A 24125-nucleotide genomic window follows, 5' to 3' on the forward strand; every position below is an offset into this window, starting at 1 on the left:
TTACCTCCTCCTGGGAGTCTGGCCCGTTTCCTGTTATTATTTCCACAACCGGGTCAAGTGTAATTCTGTTCTTTCTCCTTGGAGCATAGCTGGTGACCGAACACACAGGTGGGCCTGCTCATTAACGTTAGCATCCGCAGTTCCTGCCAGACCCCGGCATGACTGGGGTCCTTTTGTCCATTTCGGCCTTTCTGGGCCACGTGGGGCCACAGGCAACCAAGGAAGGACCCGCCTTCAGTCTCCCATGTCAGTCCTTCTCAAACCACCCGTGGCCTGTCCCCCAGGGGGTTGTCTAGTTTCCAGGAAGGATTGCTTCCCTGGAAACTCAGGCTGCCACGGGATCGATCAGTGCGTTTGCTTTCTTTGGGCGCCTCATGGTGGCCCGGGGCACCCCGAGGCTCAGCCAGTGGTGGGAGCCGTGTCTGCTGGCTTCCGTTTGTCTGTTTGAGGCAGAGGACTTTCTGGGAGAGTCTGAGAAGCTCTACCCAAGACGCCGAATCCCCTGATGACACACGTTCAGCTGTGGACCCTCCAGCAGACTGCTCGCGCAGGAGATGGCGGGGCTGGTGAAGAAAGGAGAGCTTCCAGGCCCCCCTGGGGGGAGAGGGTGTTTGGGGCTCCTCCCCCGGCTTTCCTGGCCACTCAGCCCTCATCATTTCCTCCTCTTTTTTTAAAAAAAACGAAGAGACATTTTGTCCATATACCTCTTTCGGCACTTACAGCCAACTGCTTCAAGCGTTGTCAAATTAGCTGTCTTTTAAGTGGCCAAGGCAGGGGCACCTGGGTGGCTCAGCCGGTTGAGTGTCCGACTTCAGCTCAGGTCATGATCTCACCGCTCATGAGTTCGAGCCCCACATCCGGCTCTGTGCTGACAGCTCGGAGCCTGGAGCCTGCTTCCGATTCTGTGCCTGCCTCTCTCTCTGCCCCTCCCCAGCTCATGTTCTGTCTCCCTCTCTCCCTCTCAAAAATAAACAAAAATGTTAAGCAAAATTATTAAAAAATGGCTAAGGTGAAACACAGGTCAGTTATTACTATCTTCACCAAACTCCTCAGCAAGTATCAGGAGAGCTTTATACTCATAGTTTTATATGCGAAATACACTACTCACTTTTGCTGTATGTTTTGCATACAATAAACATTTGTCGAGTGATGGAGCTGTCCTCCTGGAGAGAAAAGACCACGATTTGCCTTCTTTTCTTGTGTTTCTTCTATCATCCACCTTTTTGCCTCTTTCCATGGCTTAACTTAGTCTGGGATCTTGGATGAGAAAATACTGTATCTTGATTTTTTTTTTCGTGGTGAATGATTTTTTTTATTTTTTATTTTTATTTATTTATTTTTTCAATATATGAAGTTTATTGTGAAATTGGTTTCCATACAACACCCAGTGCTCATCCCAAAAGGTGCCCTCCTCAATACCCATCACCCACCCTCCCCTCCCTCCCACCCCCCATCAACCCTCAGTTTGTTCTCAGTTTTTGAGTCTCTTATGCTTTGGCTGTCTTCCACTCTAACCTCTTTTTTTTTTTCCTTCCCCTCCCCCATGGGTTTCTGTTAAGTTTCTCAGGATCCACATAAGAGTGAAAACATATGGTATCTGTCTCTCTGTAGGACTTATTTCACTTAGCATCACACTCTCCAGTTCCATCCACGTTGCTACAAAGGGCCATATTTCGTTCTTTCTCATTGCCATGTAGTACTCCATTGTGTATATAAACCACAATTTCTTTATCCATTCATCAGTTGATGGACATTTAGGCTCTTTCCACAATTTGGCTATTGTTGAGAGTGCTGCTATAAACATCGGGGTTGTATCTTGATTTTTCACACAGGTAACTGAAATTTAGCATTCTCTCCAATGACAAAGGTAACAAAACAATGCAGTATTTATGGTACCTGAAGTTCCGTCGCCAACTGAAATCACAGAAATTTTTTTTTTTTTCAACGTTTATTTATTTTTGGGATAGAGAGAGACAGAGCATGAACGGGGGAGGGGCAGAGAGAGAGGGAGACACAGAATCGGAAACAGGCTCCAGGCTCCGAGCCATCAGCCCAGAGCCCGACGCGGGGCTCGAACTCACGGACGGCGAGATCGTGACCTGGCTGAAGTCGGACGCTTAACCGACTGCGCCACCCAGGCGCCCCAGAAATTTTTATATCATATTATAATGATTGAAAATACTTCACAATGCTATCTGTGCCCATTAGTCCTTCCCTAGGACCGTGATTAGACTTATTGCTGGATCCTGTCATTTGCCACATTGAAAACAAACATACATACTATGTAAAGACGTACATATTTTACACTTTGATAACTATTTAAAAATGCAACTGGTTTCCTTTGGAATCCTACCTATTTTAAGTCTTTAAGGAAGAGGTCCATAGTTTCACCAGCCCGCCAAAGGGTTCCACAGTACACGAAGGTCGAGACTTGTTGGTTACACAGTGCCTTCTGTGCCTTGATTTTTCGTCAGTGTCCAGAGGGCTGGTGGATCAGAGCAGGTGGCCAGAAAGTGGAGCGGACTAAACCTTTAAAGGTTTTAGAAAATGCTCTGATGGTGCAAAGTGAGATGCTGCCCACTAGTGGCCGGAAGTCGGAACTGCGAGACGGAATATAACGCAGGACCTTAGGGGGTGTGGGGTTGTGGATAAGCTTCCTGGTACAGTACTTGGGGGTGAAATAAGAGAAGAGAGGCAGCGGATGATTTTGCTCCCTCCCTTATATCCCTGTCTCTTGAAACCCTCGCCCTCGTTCTCTGCTCCAGCCACCTTCGCCGTCTTTCAGTGACTCAGAAGCTTCCTCCGGCTTAGGAAGTTGGCACCTGCTGTTCCCTCCGCTGCACGGCCCCTCCCACCTCGTCATCTAGATAACCGCGCTCTCCCTCCGTGTCTACTATCTGGCCCTGAACTGCCAGTCTGGGTCAGCCTCCACGATAATCTCCATTTAAACCTGTGCTCATGCCCTTCACAGCCCTTTCTCAGTTTGTAACTACATAGTCCCCCTGCAATTTTTTTTGTGTGCCATGTTGATCATGGAATTAGAGGGTAAAGACCCCGAGGCAGGGGCTGCCCGCTTTTGTACCCTCGGCGCCTGCCCAGGGATACTCATTTATTGATGAAGAGTACATTTTAATTGGAAAAGTCATAAAGGGACGGTGAAAGCTAGCAGAATGGATTTAGGTAAGTAAAAAACTCTAGTCAGATGGCTTTCCTCTGTCTATGGCACCCTGTGGACCACCAAGGGCCCTCTACATTCCTAGCAGACCTGCTTACACCAGTGACATGGAGACGTCAGGTCCACCACAGTAGAAACAGTATAGCAAAACTGACGGGCCAAAGATCAGATCCTGGCCTCCATACTTCCTTCTGGGGTTGAGCTCAGCTTCTGGGTGCCTCAGTTTCCCCAACTGTAAAATAGCAAAAATAATAGCACCTATGGCACAGAATGGTTAGGAATGCTAATGAGGTAACGTAAGTAAAGAACTGAGCACATAATAAGTACCCACCAAATGGTACCAACCCAAAGGAAAGCCACATGAGCCTGATGGATTGCCCCCTCTTGCCACCCTCTTGAGAAGCGCTGGATTTAGAAACCAGGGGCAACTTGCAGCAGGGCAGGGCCTGGCTCCTGATTCTTCCCCCTGCTCTGTCTTGGGTGGGATGTTCACGGAGCCTGCTTAGGAAGGAAAACAGAGAGGCAGAAGATTCTTCCTTGTAGCTTGGCTGGATCTCTGGCCGTGTGTCTGTTTCACACGGCATATCTGTCCGGCACTAAGGCAGGTGCGCCCAACTTGCTGCTCCTGGAGAGAGGCCTGTGGTTGACGTTAGGATTTGCTCCCGATCTTTCCCACCCTCCCATTCCTGCCTAACTCTTACTTCAGAGATGACTAATCAAGTTCGTTTACTCTGGCGTAAGTGGAGGTGTGACATTTGAAACAGTCTTGGCATAGAGTTTCACAGAATAGATTAATGAGCATGTTCGGTGAGTAACATATTCAGCTCAAGAGATATCAGTTGCGGTTATTTCCCTATTATAAATCAGTGGGTTGTCCCCAAAGCGCCAGGCTAGTTGGCCGTCCTTACTTATGTAACATCTGCTAAGCATCTGGCGGCCGAAGGTTTATCTTCCTCTTCCAGGACCAACTGGGCTGTGCGGGTTTGAGTACCCTCAGTTCTGGAAGTTGCCACTAGAGGGCGGCAGCAGCCAAGACAACTACACTCAGGATCCGCCAGACCCAGAATTAATCCCCCAGCAAGGAGGGAAGATGGTGAAAGCAAGAAAAAAATGTTAACAAGGATGACTGAAAACAAACCCAGGTGTTCTTTCTCTCTTGGGGACCAAATGGAAGGAAACGGGTACCTAGCGGGGTTGAAGTTCGACTCAAAGAAGGACTTCCAGAACACCAAGTTTGCTAACGAGAAATTTTTTACAGGTGACTTTTTTTTTTTTTAACCCCTTCGCTACATCTGTGGAAGCAGAATAGAGGGGACAGTGGGCTCTTCCAGTCCAAGGCCTATGTGACCCAGTAGGCTCCCTTAAAGTAACCCTTCTGTGTGTGTGCCTTAAATGACTCCATTCCGGCAGATGCAATCATAAAATAACTTTATTGGTCAGGTTAACCACCACTCATGCGTTTCCTGTAATAAGGATCCTTTATAGAGGCATGATGGTGTTCACATGCAGACGCTTTCTGAAGGGCCTGGGGGCAGGGGCAGCCTTGCCCCCTCACATCAGAGCTCCTTTGTTGAAATGAGCTGGTTTGGCTTTTGTGGATTTTGGAGTCTGGAGCCAAGAACAGAATCCAGGGCTCCTCCCCTTCACTTCTCAGGGAAGCTGCTTCAAAGCACACACAGTATCAGGGATGTAATGGCATCTGGACAGGGGCCAGGCGAGGACTAGCTCTTCTCAGGCCAGCCCCTGCCCCCGGCCACTCCATCCCAATGGCGCCCAAAGGAACAGGCCGGTTCGGCCCCAGGCAACATCACCTTTCAGACATGGGGAGAATGAATTGCTCTCCAGCCAAGCTATAAAGCAACAGCCATCTTCAGGAATGAGGGTGTAGCTCAGAGATGTGACAGCAGAGGGTTTCATCCTCAGCACAAGCCAGATTTGGCTGCCTGGCCCGGGCTTCACAGACCCAACGAGCATCTCCAGCCGGAGCTTCCACTACGAGCTGTGGTCTCAGGACAAATCAATGCGTACAGCTGAACCACAGCCTCCACCTGTGGGCTAGCCAGGCAAGTTCAGGGCTGCCTGGACTCTGTTTCTCCCATCAGGGTGTAGACCTTTCTGCCTGGACAAGAGAGGGAGAAACTACCTTTCTCGTGCCTTGAGAACCATATGCCTTTGAGGACGAAGACCCAAGTTGGGAGCTGCTGGGAATATAGAGGGTTCTGGGCAAGGGCGAAACCCCAGGGGGCTGCTTCCTTAGTTCGGCCGATTCGGGACGTTTGCCCCCATTATGGATGCCGATGTAAGCAAAGGCTGTCCTTTCCTGTTCGGAAGTCTGATCCACCTTCAAAGAACTGCCCCGCTGCTAAAATATAGCCCCACCCATTTATCAAAGCCTAAGGTTGCTTGTCTCCTCCCGCATCAGTCCCTGAATGTTGTCATCATGCTGGTGACCTCCAATCTGGTGGCTTTCAAGGAGCGGAGTTAGGGACGGTGTAGAGGTGACTCCCAGTTTCCTGCCACCTCCAGACACTAGTGTGAATTCTCTGCATAGGCCACCAGGCAGATGCCCGCACACCTTGGGCTCGCATGCCTCTGCCTAAGGCACAGAACAGGTGTCTTTGGAGCAAGGCTGAGTGGATGAGGAGGACAAGGGAGGAGGCAGTTGGGCAAAGAGGTATATTCCGAGGAGCACTGAGTGGGAGCCCGGAGTAACCACACCGTCAGCCTGGCATGCAGGAGAGTGGTCAAGCGTTGCTCACAGAGAGAGCCAGGGATTGTGGGGAAAGCACGCTCTGTGCCATTGCCCGAGTGACTTTTAGAGTTCATGACACCAGATCATTGGGAAGAACTTAGAATAGTGAGGTTTCTGGGGTTGGGACTTCCACGGATTACTTCCTCTGCCACCACATCTGTCCTGGAAAAGAGAGCTGCGGCCGTGTCCCTCAGTAAAAGGCTGCCTGTCCCCTGATCCCACCTGACCCTGCCTACAGGGAAGAAGACTACAGAGGGAGCCCATGGAGTTCTGTCACATGGTCTGTCCCAGACCTTCCAGCAAAAGCCAAACCAAACCATCAAGCCAAATGCAGTGGGGCGCGGGGGGCTTCGGCCCCGTGCCCCGTGCAAGGGCCACTCAGATCTCGATGAGGCTGGCAAGGCGCAGGCAGAGGGGCGCGTCCACGGGCATCGCGCTGCGCTTGATCTCGTTTCCGTCCAGGCGAAGCACCTGCAGCTTGGAGAAGTTCATGACGTCCACCACGGTGCAGAAGCTGCTGATGGAGAACTCTGCGGGGACAAGAGGGGCGGGGGGTGGGGGGCGGGAGAAGCCGGGATCAGGGACCAGGATCCACAGGGAAGCGGGTCGGCCCCGGTGAAGCTGCTGCAACCCTTCCGAGGGGAGGATGGGACTTGGCTGGGTGGGGCAGCGTCTTCCGCGATCGAAGTCATACCGACTGGGACCGCTAGGGGGCAGCGCCGGGGCCACAGTGGGGGTCTCCGCCTGTGTCTGTCACCCAACCACCCCTGATCCTCGCATCACTTTGCAGACCCCGGAACGTCCTGGAGTGTCCTTCCAGCGAGGACGCGATCTTTTCCCGCCTGTAAGCGGTAGGGGGAACCAGAAGGTAGTCAAAGATCAGCTTTAGCGGTTTTGAAGGACTTGATTGCCTTTGGAGAGGGAGGGCTTTGCTGAATTGCTGAGAAGGAAAACTGGGGAAATGGAGGGACCTAAATCTGGAACATCTCCTGACACTTTGCAGATAGAGTGGCAGGAAATTAAAGAGAGAAAGCCCGGGCAGGGAGACAACTGTCTTCGCGTGCCGGAGCTTTGAGGGGGTGCACCTCTTCCTTCCCGGGACTGCCAAAGGAATGATGAGCAAGGCCCTGAGGTCTAGGAAGGCGGAAATCCATAGACGAATACGGCTGCCATGGACCTCAAAAGTCAAATAAACAATTCCCTTGCCTCCTGCAGTTAATATATGGCTCACCCCCGCCCCTTCTTTTAATCTCAGAAGAAGTCCCCCTGTTTTGAAGATATCCTCCCCCCCCCAAAAAAAAATCCCCACACAATCTTAACAGATACAATAGTTCTCTTTGGTTTTAACGTAAATCCGTCTGTTTTGCCTCTGGTTGTCCTTTTGGACAAATCAGCCACCTCTGTCTCAAGTCTACCGAGTTAGGATCTTGAAGGGAGAAAGCCAGGAACTCGACTGAATCTCCAGCAGGGGTGGCAAAGTCACCACAAAGAGCTGCTGGAGCCTCCACTGGTGGCAGCGTGTTGTCTGAGGGCCTCTGGAGGCGGCTCCTGTCGCAGGGGGTCCTGGTGAAGTCGCCTGTCGGATCCCAGTAGGATCTATCTCGAGGGCTGTGACATTGGGACCCAGGGCTTGCTTTTGCTTCTGCCAGAGGGATTCCTCAGCTCGTGGGGCGGCTGGAGGAGCTGGGAGGAGGCTTTTCTGACTCTCTTCCTGGGGGCGACCATGGAGGGCCTCAGGGAGGGTGTGATCACGGGTAGGAAAGGGAAGGTTGCAGGGAAGACAGCGTGGGGAGCTTACATAGGCTGGTGAGCAAAGTGTTTTTCAATGAGCGCGAACAGTTGTTTCCAGTCTCTCTTAAGAACTGACCAAGAGGAGATGGGGCGAGGCTGCAGCCCATTAACTTGTTCAGCAAATATAAGACAGGAAATCCAGCCCCAAAGAATAGTGGAGCTCTGGACTAGAAGGAGGGGGGAGGATAGGAAGTGTCCTTCTATGGACAGCATTCCGTGGGGCGGGGTGGGGAGGGAGCGTGGGGATGATGGAGATCTTTTGGATGCTTTTGGATGTCTCCATTCTGGTCCCGGGAAGTAGATTACATGGCCTCTGAGGGGGCAGGTTGGGGGCAGAGCCTCGGCCAGGGGCTGCATCTGTGGTGGCCACAGAGAAGGGTAGAGTGGGGTGGGCTGCGGGGAAGTCAGGTGGGTCGGCTTATGGATCACTTCCAACTCCACTGCACTAGATGGGGTCTCTATCCCAGCCTTGGGCCCTCCGACCATCTGCTAAAACCCTGGCTCCCTGAGCATGTGTATACATAGGGGGGATACTGGGGCGCCTGGGTGGCTCAGTCGGTTGAGCGTCCGACTTCCGCTCAGGTCATGATCTCACAGCTCGTGAGTTCGAACCCCATGTCAGGCTCTGTGCTGACAGCTCAGAGCCTGGAGCCTGCTTCAACTTCTGTGTCTCCCTCTCTCTCTGCCCCTAACCCACTCGCATCCTGTCTCTGTCTCTCTCAAAAATAAATAAACACTAAAAAAATTAAAAAAAAAAATAGGGGGGTACTTAGGGGCTTCCAGGCACACCATGCGCATCGATTCTGTCCACGCAGCGGACGCCCTGTGCCCCCCCGTTTGTCTTCCCCAAGCTCAGGAATAGGACAGGGCTTCTGCCTGGAGACTCTGGAGGACATTTTCCAGGCCAGATTAAATACTGACATAAGTCTTTCCAAATTCCTCCTGGGGTACCCGCCCAGCTCCACAGATCCCACAGCTCCCGAATAACATTCCGAGCTGTGTTCCCTGACGGTTGCCAGGCTGGAAAAACTGAGGGGGTTGCTAATGGAGGAGGGAAGGGGAGGGAGGGGACTGGCCTGATTCCCCTGCACACCCTTTAGTTCCTGCCCTTCTTTTAGCTCCTCCCCCAGAGGGTGGCTTCCACCCCACCTTCACCACCCCCCCACCAGGTGGCGCGTTGGCCCTGGGAGAGGGGCCCCAGCTGGGGGACTGGGCCTTCCTGCTGGTGGTCTGAATCTGAGAGACACTCCTCACATTCTCAGCCAGAGACACCTGACTCTAGGTCCTTGGATGCTGAAGGCCGGCACTCAGGGTGACCACTACGTCATCTGGGTGACCCCAAGAGATGGCTACTCCTTCTCTGAAAAGACCTCCGTGTCCCCATCTTTGCAATGCAAAAAGTGAAACAAACGGAGTCGCCCGGGGCGGGGGCTCAGTCGGTTAAGCCTCTGACTCTTGATTTCAGCTCAGGTCACGATCTCACGGTTTGTGGGTTCGAGCGCCACCTCGGGCTCTCCACGCTGACAGTGAGGAGCCTGCTTGGGGTTCTCACCCCTCTCCCTCTGTCTCTGCCCCTCTGTGGCTTGTGTGTGCTCTCTCTCTCAAAATAAATAAATACTTTTTTTTTTTCAAGTAAAACGAAACAAAAACTCTGCCTGTCAACTTCAAAGTGGCAACGAGAGGAAAAAGGTAGGAATAGTTCCCGTGTGTTGCCTCTCGGTTACGTGCCAGGCCCTGGACAAGCACTTCACATGTATTAATTCACTAAGAAAAATTAAATGCAGGAGTTGGTGTTACTTTGCCTTAAAAGGAGACTGGAAGAGAGACCAAAATGATAACTAGATAAGGGAATTTGGCTTAAATTACATGAGAAGGTGGGGGGGCGCCTGGGTGGCCGAGTCGGTTGAACATCCGACATTGGGTCAGGTCACGATCTCACGGTTCATGCAGTCTAGCCCCGCATCAGGATCTGTGCTGGCCGCTCAGAGCTTGGAGCCTGCTTTGAATTCTGTCTCCCTCTCTCTCTCTGCCCCTCCCCCACTTACCCTCTGTCTCTGTCTCTCTCTCTCCCTCCCTCTCTCAAAAATAAACATTAAAAAAATGACATGAGAAGGGATTTGGGAGAGACACTGAACATTTTTAGGTTGTTTGGCTTAACGGAGAACTTTCTGGCAAAGCCTTGGGACGCTTAACGGAAGTGATTCTATCTTCTGCAGAGCTTCTGGAAGGGGCGGACCACCCTGTATTTGAGTGGCAGATGTGCTCCGCACGAAGGCGGAGGGCGACAGGATGTTGTGATAGAGCCCTGCCCTCCCCAGCTTTTTCTGACTGTATATAGTCAGGCAATAGCTAATGGGTTCCCTCCCGTGACAGCTGCTCTTTGCTGTCACAATTTCAGGGTCAAACACAGCACGTAATGTGACAGTTCTGGTGTGACAATCCTCCTGGATGTGGAGTAGGGTGGCAGGTGACTTCTGGGTGGGATGACGGACAGCCACGAGTAAATGGCAGACCCTTTGCGGCACGCGACATCTCAGAGACGTCTCCGAGGACTGCCCCGCTTGGGAAGGAGAAGACGTCCCCCCAAAGAAAGACTTTACATAATAAAACAGTTTGGGAGCCCGTGATGGTGTCTTGCCCTTCAGACCAGAGGATCAGACACCTCTCACCTTGCCCGCCCCACTGTCGGCCTCTGGGGCCAGGTGCCTGTCTCGCTCAGAGGGCTGTGCAGTGCGCGAACGTCTTGCCAAATGACTGATCTGTTCCCTGAGCACAGCGAGAGAAAGGACGGGAGGGAAGATTTGAAGGCTCCGTCCTCGTCAGTGTTTTGATGGTGCCATGTGCTCGCAGCAGGCTCCGCTTCAGAGCCCTTTGCCAGTGGTCATTAATGAGTCCTTTCCCAGAGACGGGGGGACCTTGCTGCCTGAGGAAGGGAGGTTAAATGCTGGCTCAGTACCTTCCAGCTGGGATTAAAACATCAGAGGCCCCCCGGGTAACGTAAGCACATTCGGAACACAAGATCCTGAGACGGAGCTGAAAAGCAACTAGATGATTCTCTCCGAAATGAATATTTTAGTCCTGAGAGGCAAAGAGGCAGGCTTTTCGATTCCTCGAGGCATCCGCTGGGAAGTGCTTGGAAAACAAGAGGCCCGTGTCCTTGCCCACCACCCCGGGGCCTTGTGGTGATAGGGCTCCCATTACCCCGGGGACCTCTGCCCTACCACCAGGGGCTCCTTGTACTCCAGGGAGAAGGGACCAGAACAAGTACCGCATTCAGCTCTGAGAGGCTGCACATTCTTGTCCAACAGCTGTTAGGTTTAAAAAATAAATAAACAGCCAAAACACAAGAGTGACTATAGAGGCAGGAGTAGAGCGTGTGGAAACGGAGAGCTCATCCTCTTCTGGCTCAGGAAATAAGTACAAACTCCATGGTTTCTTAACAGCCCACCTTCCTCCCGAGACGGACCCTAGAAACCCCACTTAGATCCGCCTGTCTATGAATTGCTTTCATCCCGACCTCTGCAAGCTCACCCCTCACTGCCCCTCAACATGCCAGCCCTTCCTCTCAGACACCCAGATTTCCTGGCTGTCCCCTGCAGGTGGCCTGTTAAGTGGCTGGTCCCTTTGTGGCACTCCACTTCCCAGAATGGCTTGGTCCCGTTCCTCCAGCCCACGCTCACCTCTCTCTCCAGTCTTAGACGGAAGCTTACCCCTACTGGGAAGTCTTCCTCCAAGCCAACCCACGCCCCCAAGGAATTTTCCAGCACTGCTGTGTAGTCTAGGGGCCATTTTGTCCCCCTTGTACGGGGGTATAGCTTCATTCGTGACCTTTGTCTCCCCTACTTCTGTGTCTTTTGCGTTGCTACTGGCACCCAGGACAGGGGTTTTCTAACGGAACGGACAGCCGCTCCCCACCCCCCCTTTGTCAGCGTCTCACCATTGATCCTATTGCCTTGGAGGTAGAGATTCTCCAGGTTGGTGTTGACCGGGGGGATCTTCTGCAGCTGGTTGTAGGAGAGGTCAAGCTCAAGGAGGCTGCTGGAATTGAAGGTGTTCGAGGCCAGGCCATTGTTGGTGAGACTGTTATGGGACAGCCGCACATAGAGCAGCTTGGGTGACCCCCGGAAGTAGCTGTCAGGGACGGAATAGACGTTGTTGTGCTCCAGGTACAGTTGCTCGAGGGCTGAGGGCAGTCCATCGGGCACCTTCCGCAGGTGGTTGTAACTCAGGTCCAGCAAGATCAGTGACCGGAGGCCCCTCATCGCACTGCCCACTTCCTGGATCTCGTTGTGCTGGAGGTACAAGGCCGTGAGGTTCTCCAGCCCCTCCAGAGCGTTGTTGGGGACCCTGGAGATCTGGTTGTGGTCGAGATGCAGCTCCCTCAGGGATCGTGGCAGCGGGCCGGGCATCCGGGTCAGATTGTTGTGGTCCAGGTACAGCCTCTCCAGGTGCCGCAGCTTGGAGAAGATCTTCCTGCCCACCTTATCGCTGGTGATCTGGTTGCCATGGAGAGCAATCCAGAGCAGCCCCGTGGCGTTGTCGAAGACACCTTCCTGGATGGACGAGATCTGGTTGTTCTGGAAGTAGACGTACTTCATGCGGGACGGGACGAACGGCAGGTACTTGAGGTTGCGGTTGTCACAGTACATGGCTGTGGGGAAGTTGGGGGGGCAGTCGCACTCCTGGGGGCAGTCGCGGGGCTCTGGAGGGGGTGGAGAGCCGTAGGCATAGGCTGGACCTTCCTCCACCCCATAGGGGTAGGGCTCATAGGGCTCGTAAGGGTAAGGGTCATAGGGATCGTAGTAGGTGGACTGCTGGCTGCGGAGGTAGTGGAACCACCAGTGGGGGTCTTCGTCGTACTGGGCCCGGGAGAGGGAGCAGAGCCCTGCCAGCAGCAGGAGGGAGGCCCACTGCATTTCGTCTCTCTGGAAGAGGGGAGAGAGAACAGAGCGAGCAGGCATGAGTGAGACAGTAGGGAGGCAGGACGACGGGTCGGGAGGGGGCTGGGGGCTGGGGAGCCTCGGGCTGGGAGCGGTGCAGATTTCACGGGGAGCCCCGTTCTCACTTCCTGCGTGCCGCCCCTCCCCCAGTGCCGACTCCGCACACGCCGTCCGGCTCGACCGTGGCCACCTGGGGGAGCTGGGTCCGTTTTACGGAGTCACAGAAACAGAGCCTTCAAGATTAGAAGGAACTTGAATGGGGGGGGGGGCACTGCATTTTTTTTTTCTAGGGGCAGGTCCTTAGGAGCCTCTAGCCACCTGAAGGTTCTGGTGGCGGAGCTGAAGAGCCCACGGCAATCATCCCTGTGGGGGTGGGGGTGGGGGTGGTGGGTGCTCTTCAGGCGCGAATTCGTATTCAGTCTGCATTTCTCGGGGATATGATATTTTCCAAGAGTCCAAGGAAAAAACCCTCTGGTTCCTTCCATGTCTCTGGGAAACCTCCAGAAGCAGCTTGAGACCTCCAAGGGGAAGGTCTGAATTACTTCTGGAAGATCTTTTGGTCTCTTGGGCAGGCTGGGGGTTTCGGGTTTCCAGTCTTGGGGGAGGGGTGTGGCCCCCCTGCAGTCACCGCAAGGTTTGGGCTACCCTCCAAAGCGCCAGTGTCTGGAACAGTCTGCTGGGTGAGAAAACTCTCCGGTGGGCAGTTTGTGGCTACACACGCAGCCCGGCTGGCACAGGTCTTCATGTAACACAACAGCCACAGTCCCCTCCAGACGGGGGACCCTGACACCAGGTATGGCACTTGTCTTCCGGTGTGTGGGGTCCGGGTCTGTCTGCCCGATGTGGTCTGTGCTGTCTGGTAAAGTGTTAGCCCCCCCTCACGCTCCACCATGGGCATTATGCTAGAGCCACGTGAGGCCCAGAGAAATGAATGAGGAACACTGAAAAATGGAATCGTAATTGAAGACACTCGAGTGTACCCGAGAGAGCGTGGCTTTGGAATGGGATTCTGGCCTCCCCTCTCCCACCCTAAGCTACCTGTGATGCCATCCGGATCACCAGCCTCCTCCTAGGCCCCCACTGTGCCAGGCAGCCTGTTGCCTTGAGCCTGTGAGCCAGTGAGATGAGAACAGGGCAGGCTTGGAGAGAAAGGTGGGTTTGGTGCATGCTGGGAGGGAAGCCGAAGGTATGGGGGGACCAGGGGCTGGCATATCAGGCCTGGGCACCCTGCTCTGAATGCCTATAGCCAAGGCACCAGCTAGCCCTTGCAAGCAGTGGGAACCTTCCGGAGCTGTGAGTGTCACCCTTGTTCCGAGGAACCTTAGAACCTTTCTTGGTCCCGGAAGGGTCACATATGTCCCTCACATTGCTGTTGGGCCTCCTGGGACGGGCAACTGCAGACAGGAGAAAGAAAGGAATCTAAAAGTCAGCATCAAATCCAACGAACTGATGGGAAAAGACCCTGACTGCGGCACTCAGTCTAGTCACCTTCTGCCACCGTTCCTCCCGGGGCCCCCGAGCTCTCTGTTTCCTGAAAGTGATTCCCTTAGGCCCTCTTCATTCCATTAGCCTCTGGGCTGCAGAGGAGAGGCACCTGGCTCATCCTCAAGCGGCCTCAGGCCTCAGACAAAGAGCCCACAGTGTTTCTGAGAAGCCAACCCAACTGCCCACTGCCTGGGCACGCTGGCTGGGCCCTGGATCTGGCCAGGAGGGAAGACGGATGGAGTGGCCCACTGCCAACGGCGCATTTTTCCATGCACAGCCCTGGGCTGCTGCAGGACCAAGGTGGCACAGTGAGCCTCTGTCTCCATGTCTCCTTCCAGACCGGGCATCTTGGCAGACAAGAGCCACCTTCCTCCTCAAGACCCAGCTTTCCAGGGGCTGTGCATCCTACCCACGTTGGCCTCTCCTTAGGAGCCATGAGTGCTAAGAGGGCTGGATGGGAAACTTCTGCCTCTCCTCTCTTCCGAGTCTTAGCAGTGTTGCTCCAGGGTCGTATGCTTTTCAATCCCCCCGCCCACCCTAATGGTAGAGACCCTCCTGTGCTCAGAGATTTGTGAGGTGGAAAGTTTCTGGGATTGGGGCTCCATGAGTTGTGGGAGGCTGACTCAGGAGTTCGTGCTGTTCTTTTATGCCTCTACAGCCTTCCCCTCCTATCAGGATGCAGGAAGTCAGACCAGAAGTCATCCCCTCAGCTGGGTTGGACCCTCCCTCACAGTTCCCTGAGCATGGTCAATTCTCAACTCTTCTCTTTATTCCCTCCCTTTCCCCCCAGCAACACACACACACACACACACACACACACACTCACACTCACACTCACACTCCCTCCATCCTTCCCCTATAACAGCACTTAGGTACCACAACTTGCCTACAGGACAGACTGGAGGGCTGAGTGGTGGATGATGAGTGCTGGCTTCCCTAGATACCTAGGTCCTCTACTTTTTCATGCCTGAGAAATGGAGTCCCCCTCTCCCCCCAACAACCAGAAAGAAACCGTAGGACAGAGTAACATGTTCCCTCTCCTCCTCCTTTGCCCCTCTCGGCATCCTGGGGTCATGGCCCAGATGGGAGAATGAGGAATGGTTCCTCCCTGCCAGCCCCTCTCCCCACACGCCAGCCCCTTTCCTTGATTCCCGTTATGGAACCACAAGGGACCAAAAAACTGAAGTAAAATGACTAAACTTACCTCCAGTTGAACCTTGCAGAGAGTGACCACGTCCCTCTGTCTGGCCTCCTTGGGTTGGAGAACGTGTGAGAGAGAGAGAGGGAGAAGACAGAATGTCTACTGAGAGTGTGCGGGTCTGTGCCAGGCCAGGGTCCCGCCCCCAAATTCCTAATCAAATATTGTGAAGAGAGGGACTGAGGAGGCCGGATCCTGGCTTTTTCGGCTCTGCTGCAGGGGCGGAGCTCACACTCAACCAGGCAAAATTCTTCTGTCCGCCTGACGTTATAAAAACCACCTCTTTCCACTCACTTATCTTCCCTAAAGCATTGGCAGCTCTGAGTCTCTTTCTGCTGAATGAGTTAGTGGCGCCTTAGAAGGTATTTGTACAGTCTCTTACCAAGTGCCTGGATTTCTCATTAAACCCACAGGCCAGATGCAGGGCTGGGGAGGGCAGGGATTTGGGAAGAGGCATCTTCACGCTTTTAGCAACCCATGTGTCCCCCCAGAGAGCCAGGACTACTTAGCCTTCTTGGCTCCCCTTCCACGCAGGTGGTCAGATGAGGGCGTAACGGCGCATGACACAGGACGGCTGGCTCTGGCTCTAGTTCCATCCCTTACCAGTGTAGACTCGTCTGGGCGGCAAGTTTTCCCTCCTCCATCGGAATTAACGGAAAGGAAGGGGATCTCACGTTGGTTGATCACTTATTGTGCACTAGCATCGCGCACTGTCCTTTAATTGCCTGGCAACCGTTCTGCTTGCCGTCTCTGTGAGTTTGACTAGTCTAGAACCTCACATCGGTGCAGTCGTACGGTGTTCGTCTTTTTGTGGCTGGCTTGTTTCGCTTAGCACGGTGTTCTTAAAATTCCTCTGTTGTGGGGTGTGCCAGAGTCTCCTTCCTACCACATTCGACTGTGCGTATTCGCCGCATTTTGGTTATCCAGCGATGGACATTTGGGTTGCTTCTGCCTCTTGGCTCTCGTAACTAACACTGCAATGAACATGAGGGGACAAATATCTTTTTGAGACCCTGCTTTTGATTATTTTGGACGGATGCTCAGAAATGGAATTGCTGGGTCACATGGTAATTCTGCTTTTGATTTTTTAAGCCACCCTACTATTTCCCATAGTAGATGAGAACACCAACAGTGTGCAAGGGTTCGAGTTTGAGACGCTCCTGATGTAAAAAAAAATACATACCGATTGAGAAAGACTCAGATTTGAATTAGAAGACTTTAGGGGGGTCAAGGCAGATGCGACTTCTGGTTGCTCCCATCGGTCTGAACTGTGGAGGCCATCGGGAAGGTCTTTGTCAGGAACCCACTCTTCTCAAGACTTATGAAGAGTCTTTTTAAAGATTAAACATAACGAATGGTTGCTGACCACCTGCTTTAAGCTAGGTGGTTTACTTTTGTTATTGCATTTAATGATCACAGGAGGTATTTTGTTTTGGAAAAGGAGGTGCAGGGATGTGGTGTGCCTAGCTAGAGAGTGGTAAAACAAGGATTTGAACCTTGATCTGCCTGATTCTAAAGCCCACAGACTTTCCCACATCACAAGGCCAGAGGACTGATGGAGTGGAGGGTGTGATCACTGCCCTACTGTCCCAGTCGGACTCAGTGACTATGGAGCCCAGCTAATTATAGTGGCCCAATCTGCTGGAATCTGGAGACAGGGGAGGATAACAACGAGAGGGGGCTGGGATACAGAGCATCTCTTCTGGAGCCCACACACGTTTCATTTCAGTTTAACAAATAGGAGCATGTACTCCACGGCCGGCGTGGTCTTAAATGTTGGGCACACATAGAAGGTTCCCATATAATGCCTACTCACAAGAAAGCAGGAGCCTGTGTGGCAAACTCTGATCTCGTGAGTGAGGCAGAGTGGCCTTAATATGAATATGGTTTTCAATAATGCATGGATAAGCTTCTCATCATTTTTGAGTCCAGAAAGCAGACCCTGGTTTTGACAACAGGGCCCAAGAGACACTTCTTAGAGGGGCCTAGACAGCCGGGCACATTCGCCCACTGGGTACAGATGGTTATTGTTTTAAACTGCAGCGTGGTGAACAATACTGCATTTGCTAACAGTGAAAGTCAGGGGAGCCTGGGGACCAACCATTGACTGGGATCCTTCCCAACAAATCTCCACCCAAAAAAGGCAGTATCTCCATGTGTTGTGCTGACCATTTCTAAAGCTGTGAGATTTGCACCAAGTCTTTAGTTATCTGTCCTTCCTTAGGAGGAAGAAAGAAGAGAGGATGACTGGGACCAGGTCAGGAGGCAGGTTCCAGGGGACCAGCCACTGTTCAAAAGCTCCTTTGTCAATGGGCTCTAATCTCCATTTGGACTACTTCTGCTCTGTTTGCCTGGGTCCTGGATCTAGGCCCTCGGAGCTTGGCTTCAATATGGGAAACCAAGTAGGGGATACTGATGTCCTCCAGATTGCCGAGGGAGTCCACATGTGAAAAGGGTTCATTTGGGACACTGGTGCTCTCTGGGAGGCGTCGAGCCAGCCCTACCCAGTCACCAAACTGCAAGCAAACTAAAAAGAGAGGCTCTGTTATTCAGTTATGTAACCCCTAGCTCCAGCTGGGCACACAACGTCTGGTGCTTAGTAGGTAATCAGCAAAGGGTTATGGAATGAATTGTATTTTTGGCTCCCTACAGTCTGCCTGTCTTCAGTACCCAGCGCAGGGTGGAATAAACAGCACCAACAAGGCCAGGAAAACCGTTTGGCCTTCGGACCTATTTGACTTTCCAGGGGTTCAAGCCACTGCTATTTCCTCTCTACCCAGAAAAGTACAGGTTAAGCCACAACCGCTAGGCAAAGCTGATTGTCTCTGATGTTGGACCCACCCTGTCTGGAAGGGATGAAATGTGTTCTGATTCAAATCCCTGTCCGCAAAGACACCGTGATGCTTCAGTGGCCACCACCCCCTTCCTCTTCCTCCATAAGACCCAGTACCCCCTGTTTTTATAACATAGCCACTGATCCCCAACAATCAGGGGATGGAGGGATACGGCTGGAAATCCACCCAAACAGAATTAGTGAGTTGAATATAAAGAGGTCAGTAGAAAGATGATCATGGTGGTACAATCCAGACTCCACTGCTGCCCCATCCTGAAAGCTCTTGACGCCAGAGAGGGATTGTTTACTAGTCTGATGTTTTGATGGAAAGTCTAGGCTACACTGGCACCCAATAGGAGTGTCCCGAAGTTTCCAGTGCAGATGTTTCTCTTTATTCCCTTAGTATTGAGGGGTCATTAGAAGTCCTCACCATGGATAGTCTCCTCTTTCCAGAAGGATGAGACAAAGATATTGGAGCCGGAAAGACTCGTTTTCTTTCAAATGGAGTTGAGGGCTTCAGAATTTTCTTCTAATAAGCTCCTTAAAATAAGACAGAGAACAACGTTTCTCTTTTAATGGATAGCATCCCTTATTTTTACCGTGTATTTATTGCACGCTTGGTGTTGTTAATCTGATGGTGATATGACGGATTTCAGAAGATCGCCTTCTAGAAAGTATGAATGCATTTGAATTGGGAAATCAGGGTTGGCTCAGGGAGAAAAACCTAAGTGAGGAAGGAGGCAGACGAGATAACCTAAAATCTGAAGTCTGGAGGTGACTCAGTGTATGACATACTTCTTGTTTTGCAAATGAGCTAAGAATTAATGATGTTCCTCGGGCTGTACTGGGGAAGGGAACCAATATACGACAGATCAGTTCCAAGGATGCTGGCACTTGCTACAATTACCTGACTTTGGTAAGACCAGGACTCGATATTAGCTCTAAAATACCAGCTACCATTTCTGAGATCCTCACCACAACCCCATGCAAGAGGTATTATCATACTTTATGTTTACAGATAAGGAAACGGAAGTTCAGAATGTCTCACAGTTCGTGAGATCAAACCTCACGTCAGGCTCTGCACTGACAGCACAGAACCTGCTTGGGATTCTCTCTCTCCCTCTCTGCCCCTCCCCTGCTTGTGCTTGCACTCGCTCTCTCTCTCTCTCTCTCTCTCTCTCTCAAAACAAATAAATAAACATAAAAAATAAATAGCAGTCACCTTTGGTTATTTTAGTAGATTGCAAGTTCCCTGGGGAGGGAGGCAATGTCATTAGTTAGCATAATGTTTGGCCAAGTACCTGGCACTTATTAGGCCCTTTCTAAACATTGGTTGAATAAATGGAAGGTGTGAAAGCTCGATTTTGCCAAAAGGTAGTAAATCTACTTTCATAACTTAAACCAATCAGAGAGAAGCTAGCCAAGGATAGAGGTGGGACTTTTGGTGGCTGGCATTTTCATCCCTCCTCCCCCACCCTGCCAAGGAAGAACAAGAAAGGCGCCTGCAAGGTCAGTGTAGAACTGCAGATCTGGAGAAATATCTTTGGTGGGAGTGGGGAGGGTGGGGGTGGAAGGTCAGGATTTAAGAGCCAAGTACAGAGCAGCCCAGAAGAGGAGATGTCTGGCTCCTTCTCAGACATAGTTTAAGAGTCAAATTTAGGGTGGAGAGGGGGTAGAACAAGAATACTACCTAAGGAGTAGCATCGTTCTGAATCCCTTTGGGCTGAGGAAAGAGATCGGTTCCTACCTGAGGATGGACAGGTCTAATTCCTCAAAGCAAGAACCAGTGACATGGGGCCATGCAAAGGTTTAAGGACTCAGATCTATTTCTACTGGAGTTCAGAGAATAATGGAGAATAATGATCCTTAGTAATGTGTGCGATGTCTTGAACTCTGGTCCATTCTATTGTCTGCTTACCTCTGTGTGGTCCCTGTAGTAAAGTAATAGTTTAACAATGAAATAAAAAAATAAATAAGGAAAACTCCTTAAAAACAAAAAGAAGTTTAGGAAAGGTAATGTCTTGTCATTGTCTTGGAAGAGGCATGGATTTTGAGTCAGACGGAATGGCTTTGAATCTCAGAAATTTAGAGCGTGTTCCTTAATTTCCTTGGTCTTCAGGTTCCTTATCTATAGAATGGGAATGATTGGCGCCTGGGTGGCGCAGTCGGTTAAGCGTCCGACTTCAGCCAGGTCACGATCTCGCGGTCCGTGAGTTCGAGCCCCGCGTCAGGCTCTGGGCTGATGGCTCAGAGCCTGGAGCCTGTTTCCCATTCTGTGTCTCCCTCTCTCTCTGGCCCTCCCCCGTTCATGCTCTGTCTCTCTCTCTCTGTCCCAAAAATAAATAAATGTTGAAAAAAAAAAATTTTAGAATGGGAATGATTAACACCCAGCTCATTAGGTGGTGTTAAAGCAATTGTAAGGGTCTAGGAAAGCACCTGCCACATGGGAGACACTTAGAAAAATGGCACTTCCTTTCCTCACCTTGGGCATTTGTCCAGGAACTGGTTGGGGTCGGGTTATAGAAAGGAAGACTTTATGTCCTAATCTATGGCAAGGTTGGAGAGAAGATGATTTTAGTAGGATTTGGGTGATGGCAGCTTGGAAAGAAAACAGACGAAATATCTGACACTTGTAAGGAAAATAGAGAACTGGAGGTTAGCAGCCCCGCAGAGTCTGGGATTCTGGCAGTACAGCTCTCCATTTGAGGGGACTGGTGCTTAACCCTGGCTGCACAGGGGGAGCCAGTGGGGCCGCTTTGGAGAGCACCCAGGCCGAGGCCCCACTCCAGATGACTGAAATAGGATCTGTGCAGACGGGGCCCAGCATCTTTTCATTGATTAATTGATGTTTTTCTCGTGTAGACAGGTTTGAGAGTGCTATCTGGAGGCAGGGAGATCGACATGATGACCTCTAAAATAGAGGCCGCCGCTGAAGCATCTGTCTCTGAAAAGAGGGGCTTTCCAAACTTTTCTTTATGAGGTATCCAGAAAAGGAGAGAAGAATGAAAGCATGCCCTCCGGTGATCATCCTCCGAGGGCATCATCCAAAGTTGCCCCTCAAGCTGAAATCTCACATTTGATGTTAGAAAGTCATGCAAATTTTGCATTTTGTTCCATGAGACGTTCATGTTTATTTCAACAGCAATCCCCCTCCTCCCCATGAAAACTCCTTGGGTGAAGACGGTGCTTGTAGATACATCATGCATCTCCAGGGGCTCTGTGGACCCCGGCAATGGCAAATTGAACAGCCATTCACCTTGGCTGGCGAGCTCCCTGGTCACTGGAGGGACAGCTGGGGGAGCTGCCCCTATGCATCCTGGAGATGCCCCCTGGCTGTGGAATTCACCAGGGGCAGGAAGAGATAGCCCCGCTCCCTCTGTCTGTGGCTGGATCATGAGGAGGGGACACTATCGCTTCTTCGCCACTTTTGCTGTTGGAGAAACTGCCAAATGGGTCCCGGCCAGGCGTCTTGGTAAGCTTTGCAAAGAAATAAATTCCCTTTCCCATCCCCAGGAGGCTATCTTTCTAAGGGAGTTTGCAAGAATAGAAATTGTTTTGATCTTCAATCAAGATACAGAAAGATTCACTCCCTCCCCCTACCTCCCACTTCTTTGATCCCCAACCACGTTAAGTAACACACCCCTTGTGGGAGAATTTGCTCCTCCCCCACCTCCCTGCCAATAGCCATCCTCACAAGGCAGCACGGTTCTCTGGTTCTCTGACTTCACCCCCTGAGGCATTTCTGCCAGGCCCACGAGGTTTCCTTCCCACCAGCCCCTCTCTCCTGATCCATTGCCCTCTCTTCCTCCAGCTCTCCGTTTCAACAAAGGAGCATCTTCTACCCGAGCCAATGTGTTTTATTTACTTTGAGGGGATAACTGGGGTATGGGGCACCGGATTAGAAGAGAGTGCCTTCTTTCCGGAGCACCAGAGAAAAGGAGAAGGGACTGATATTTTTTAGGGTTCCAGGCTAGGCTCTTCTACATACATCATTTAAGCTTCGTAAAACCCTGAAGCACAGTTACGATTACTTCCATTGAACACAGAAGGCAGACTGAGGCTCAAAGAGGTAAACTAAGACTTGAACACAAGCGCAGCCTGTGGCGTACTGTGCGAATGAGAGGTCGGCTGGGTGAGCGGATGAGTGAGGAGATCAAGGCAACTGGGAAGCAAAATCTGACATCTTCTGGCTGCCATCTGCCCAAGGGTCACCAGGAATTGCTGTTGTCAGAGACACCCCGCCCCTTGGAGAAACATACTGATGGAGATTCTCTGGGCTTCTCGCAGGCAATGCCAACTCCTCACCGTCCTCGTTTCTCTTGCTGTGGAGGGTCTCCCACCGAAGGCAGACAAGGGCGACAGTGAAGGAGCTCAGCATTTGCCCCCCAAACCTGTATTACAACCCACGTTTGTCCAAAGCAGTCTTCTGGACCCACCTGGGAGTATTAGAAAAAAAGCTCTCAGAAGGCCCCAACTCTGGAAGATCAACTTCTGGGGTCTCCGCCCCGGAGTTGGGGATGGGACGTCACCTGACCTTCCGCAGCAGGCCCAACTCACTCACCCCGTCTGCCCTTCTCCCGAGCCAGGCTTCCACGAGAACCAAGCCTGAAGGGTACGGAGGTGACTGGGCCTTCTTTTATTCTTTCTTTCTTTCTCCGTACTCTTGCCTAGTTTTCTCCGGCTTTGGCCCTGGTTTGCACTGACATTGCTGAAGGAACAGCTCCCCCACAATCCCACACCCATGCTTGAGGCATTGTGGGTATTCGGTAAAGTTTGCTGAATTGCGTTCAGTTGACAGCTGCCAGACGGGGCAGCTTTGCCTCCACAGGAGGAAGGGGAGGGAAGCGGGGTGGGGAGGAGGGAAGCCGGAGGAGGCTGCCGAGGTAGGAGGCTTGGTCTTTAGGTGGCTGCTGTGGGTTGGTTGCCCGAGAGGCGCCGGCATCACCAATTACTGGGATTTGACGTGAGCAGGTGCCTTTCTTTGGCAGGGAATGAAGACTGGAAAGGTTAGGAGCCGGGAGATGGTCTCGCCTGGTCATACTGCTGTTCCTAGAGCCCCGTGTCAGCGACCCCCGGCCTGGGAGCCCGTCGGAGGCTCAGAGCCGTGCGGAGGGGTCATCAGGCGGCATTTTTAGGGAGTGGAAAAGGCGACTGGGGCTCAGACACAAAGTTGATGCTTTAATTAACGTGCTCTCCTCTGCTGTGGGGCGGTCTTTTCTGATTTACCGCAGCAGGAGGTGGGGGGGGGGGGAGCGGTGTGTGTGTAGAAGGCCAGCTGGTTGCAGGTAAAGGAAATTCAGATTCTATTGTTTTTTGTCCAAAAAGCGCTGGCCCCCTTCTGCGTTATTCTCCCGCCTTTGTTGAGCGTCGGTTCTCGCCGGTCATGGGTGTGGGTGTGCGTGCATGCACTGGGGAGGGTGATGGGTGCAAACGGTTTGATGGGCGTGTGCCGGCCCCCTCTCCCTTCCCACAAAACCTTACTCAGGCTGCTGTCTGCACCCCGATGGAGGGCCAAACATGTGGAAGCTCTCAGGCTGGGCACAGTCCTCGGGGTTGCCATTGGCTTCCCCTGAAGTGCCAGTACCTCCCAGGCCCAGGGGAAATGCAAGGAAACACTAAGGAGCCATTACCTAAGGCCTCCAGCATCCGGGATTTCAGTGGGCTTGGCTACCACGAACAGGGAGCTTTGAGTGGCGCCGGCTGGGCCCCTGGAAGCGCCCATGCTAACTGCAGCACCGACTGGGGGCCAAGGAGCCCAGCGGCACGAACTCACTTCCACTCTACACTCTACATTCAGAGAGGTCACCTGGCTCCAGTCCCGTAGGGTCATTAGGGACGTGGCCTCGGGGCAGCAGGCAGCAGCTCATCCAGAGGTTGGTGACCCGGGGCCTGCTGGGCCTCCGCATCCTCTGGAGGTCAGGGCGGGGGATGGATGGAGGAGAGCTGGGGGC

At 52.2% G+C, this 24125-nt stretch overlaps 1 protein-coding gene across 1 annotated transcript; it reads right to left on the reverse strand.

Annotated features, from left to right (window-relative positions):
• Positions 1 to 4586: 4586 nt before the first annotated feature.
• FMOD (fibromodulin) lies at positions 4587 to 15509 on the reverse strand. Its single transcript, XM_030303110.2, has 3 exons — positions 15348 to 15509; positions 11656 to 12643; positions 4587 to 6457 (listed from the first exon to the last, which is right to left on the reverse strand). The coding sequence occupies exons 2-3, from the start codon at positions 12632 to 12634 to the stop codon at positions 6306 to 6308; spliced, it is 1131 nt and encodes a 376-aa protein (XP_030158970.1). The 5' UTR covers positions 12635 to 12643; positions 15348 to 15509; the 3' UTR covers positions 4587 to 6305.
• Between the last annotated feature and the right edge of the window lie 8616 nt (positions 15510 to 24125).

The sequence above is a fragment of the Lynx canadensis genome, chromosome F1, assembly GCF_007474595.2.
Source record: "Lynx canadensis isolate LIC74 chromosome F1, mLynCan4.pri.v2, whole genome shotgun sequence".
In the NCBI taxonomy this organism is placed as follows: Eukaryota; Metazoa; Chordata; class Mammalia; order Carnivora; family Felidae; genus Lynx; species Lynx canadensis.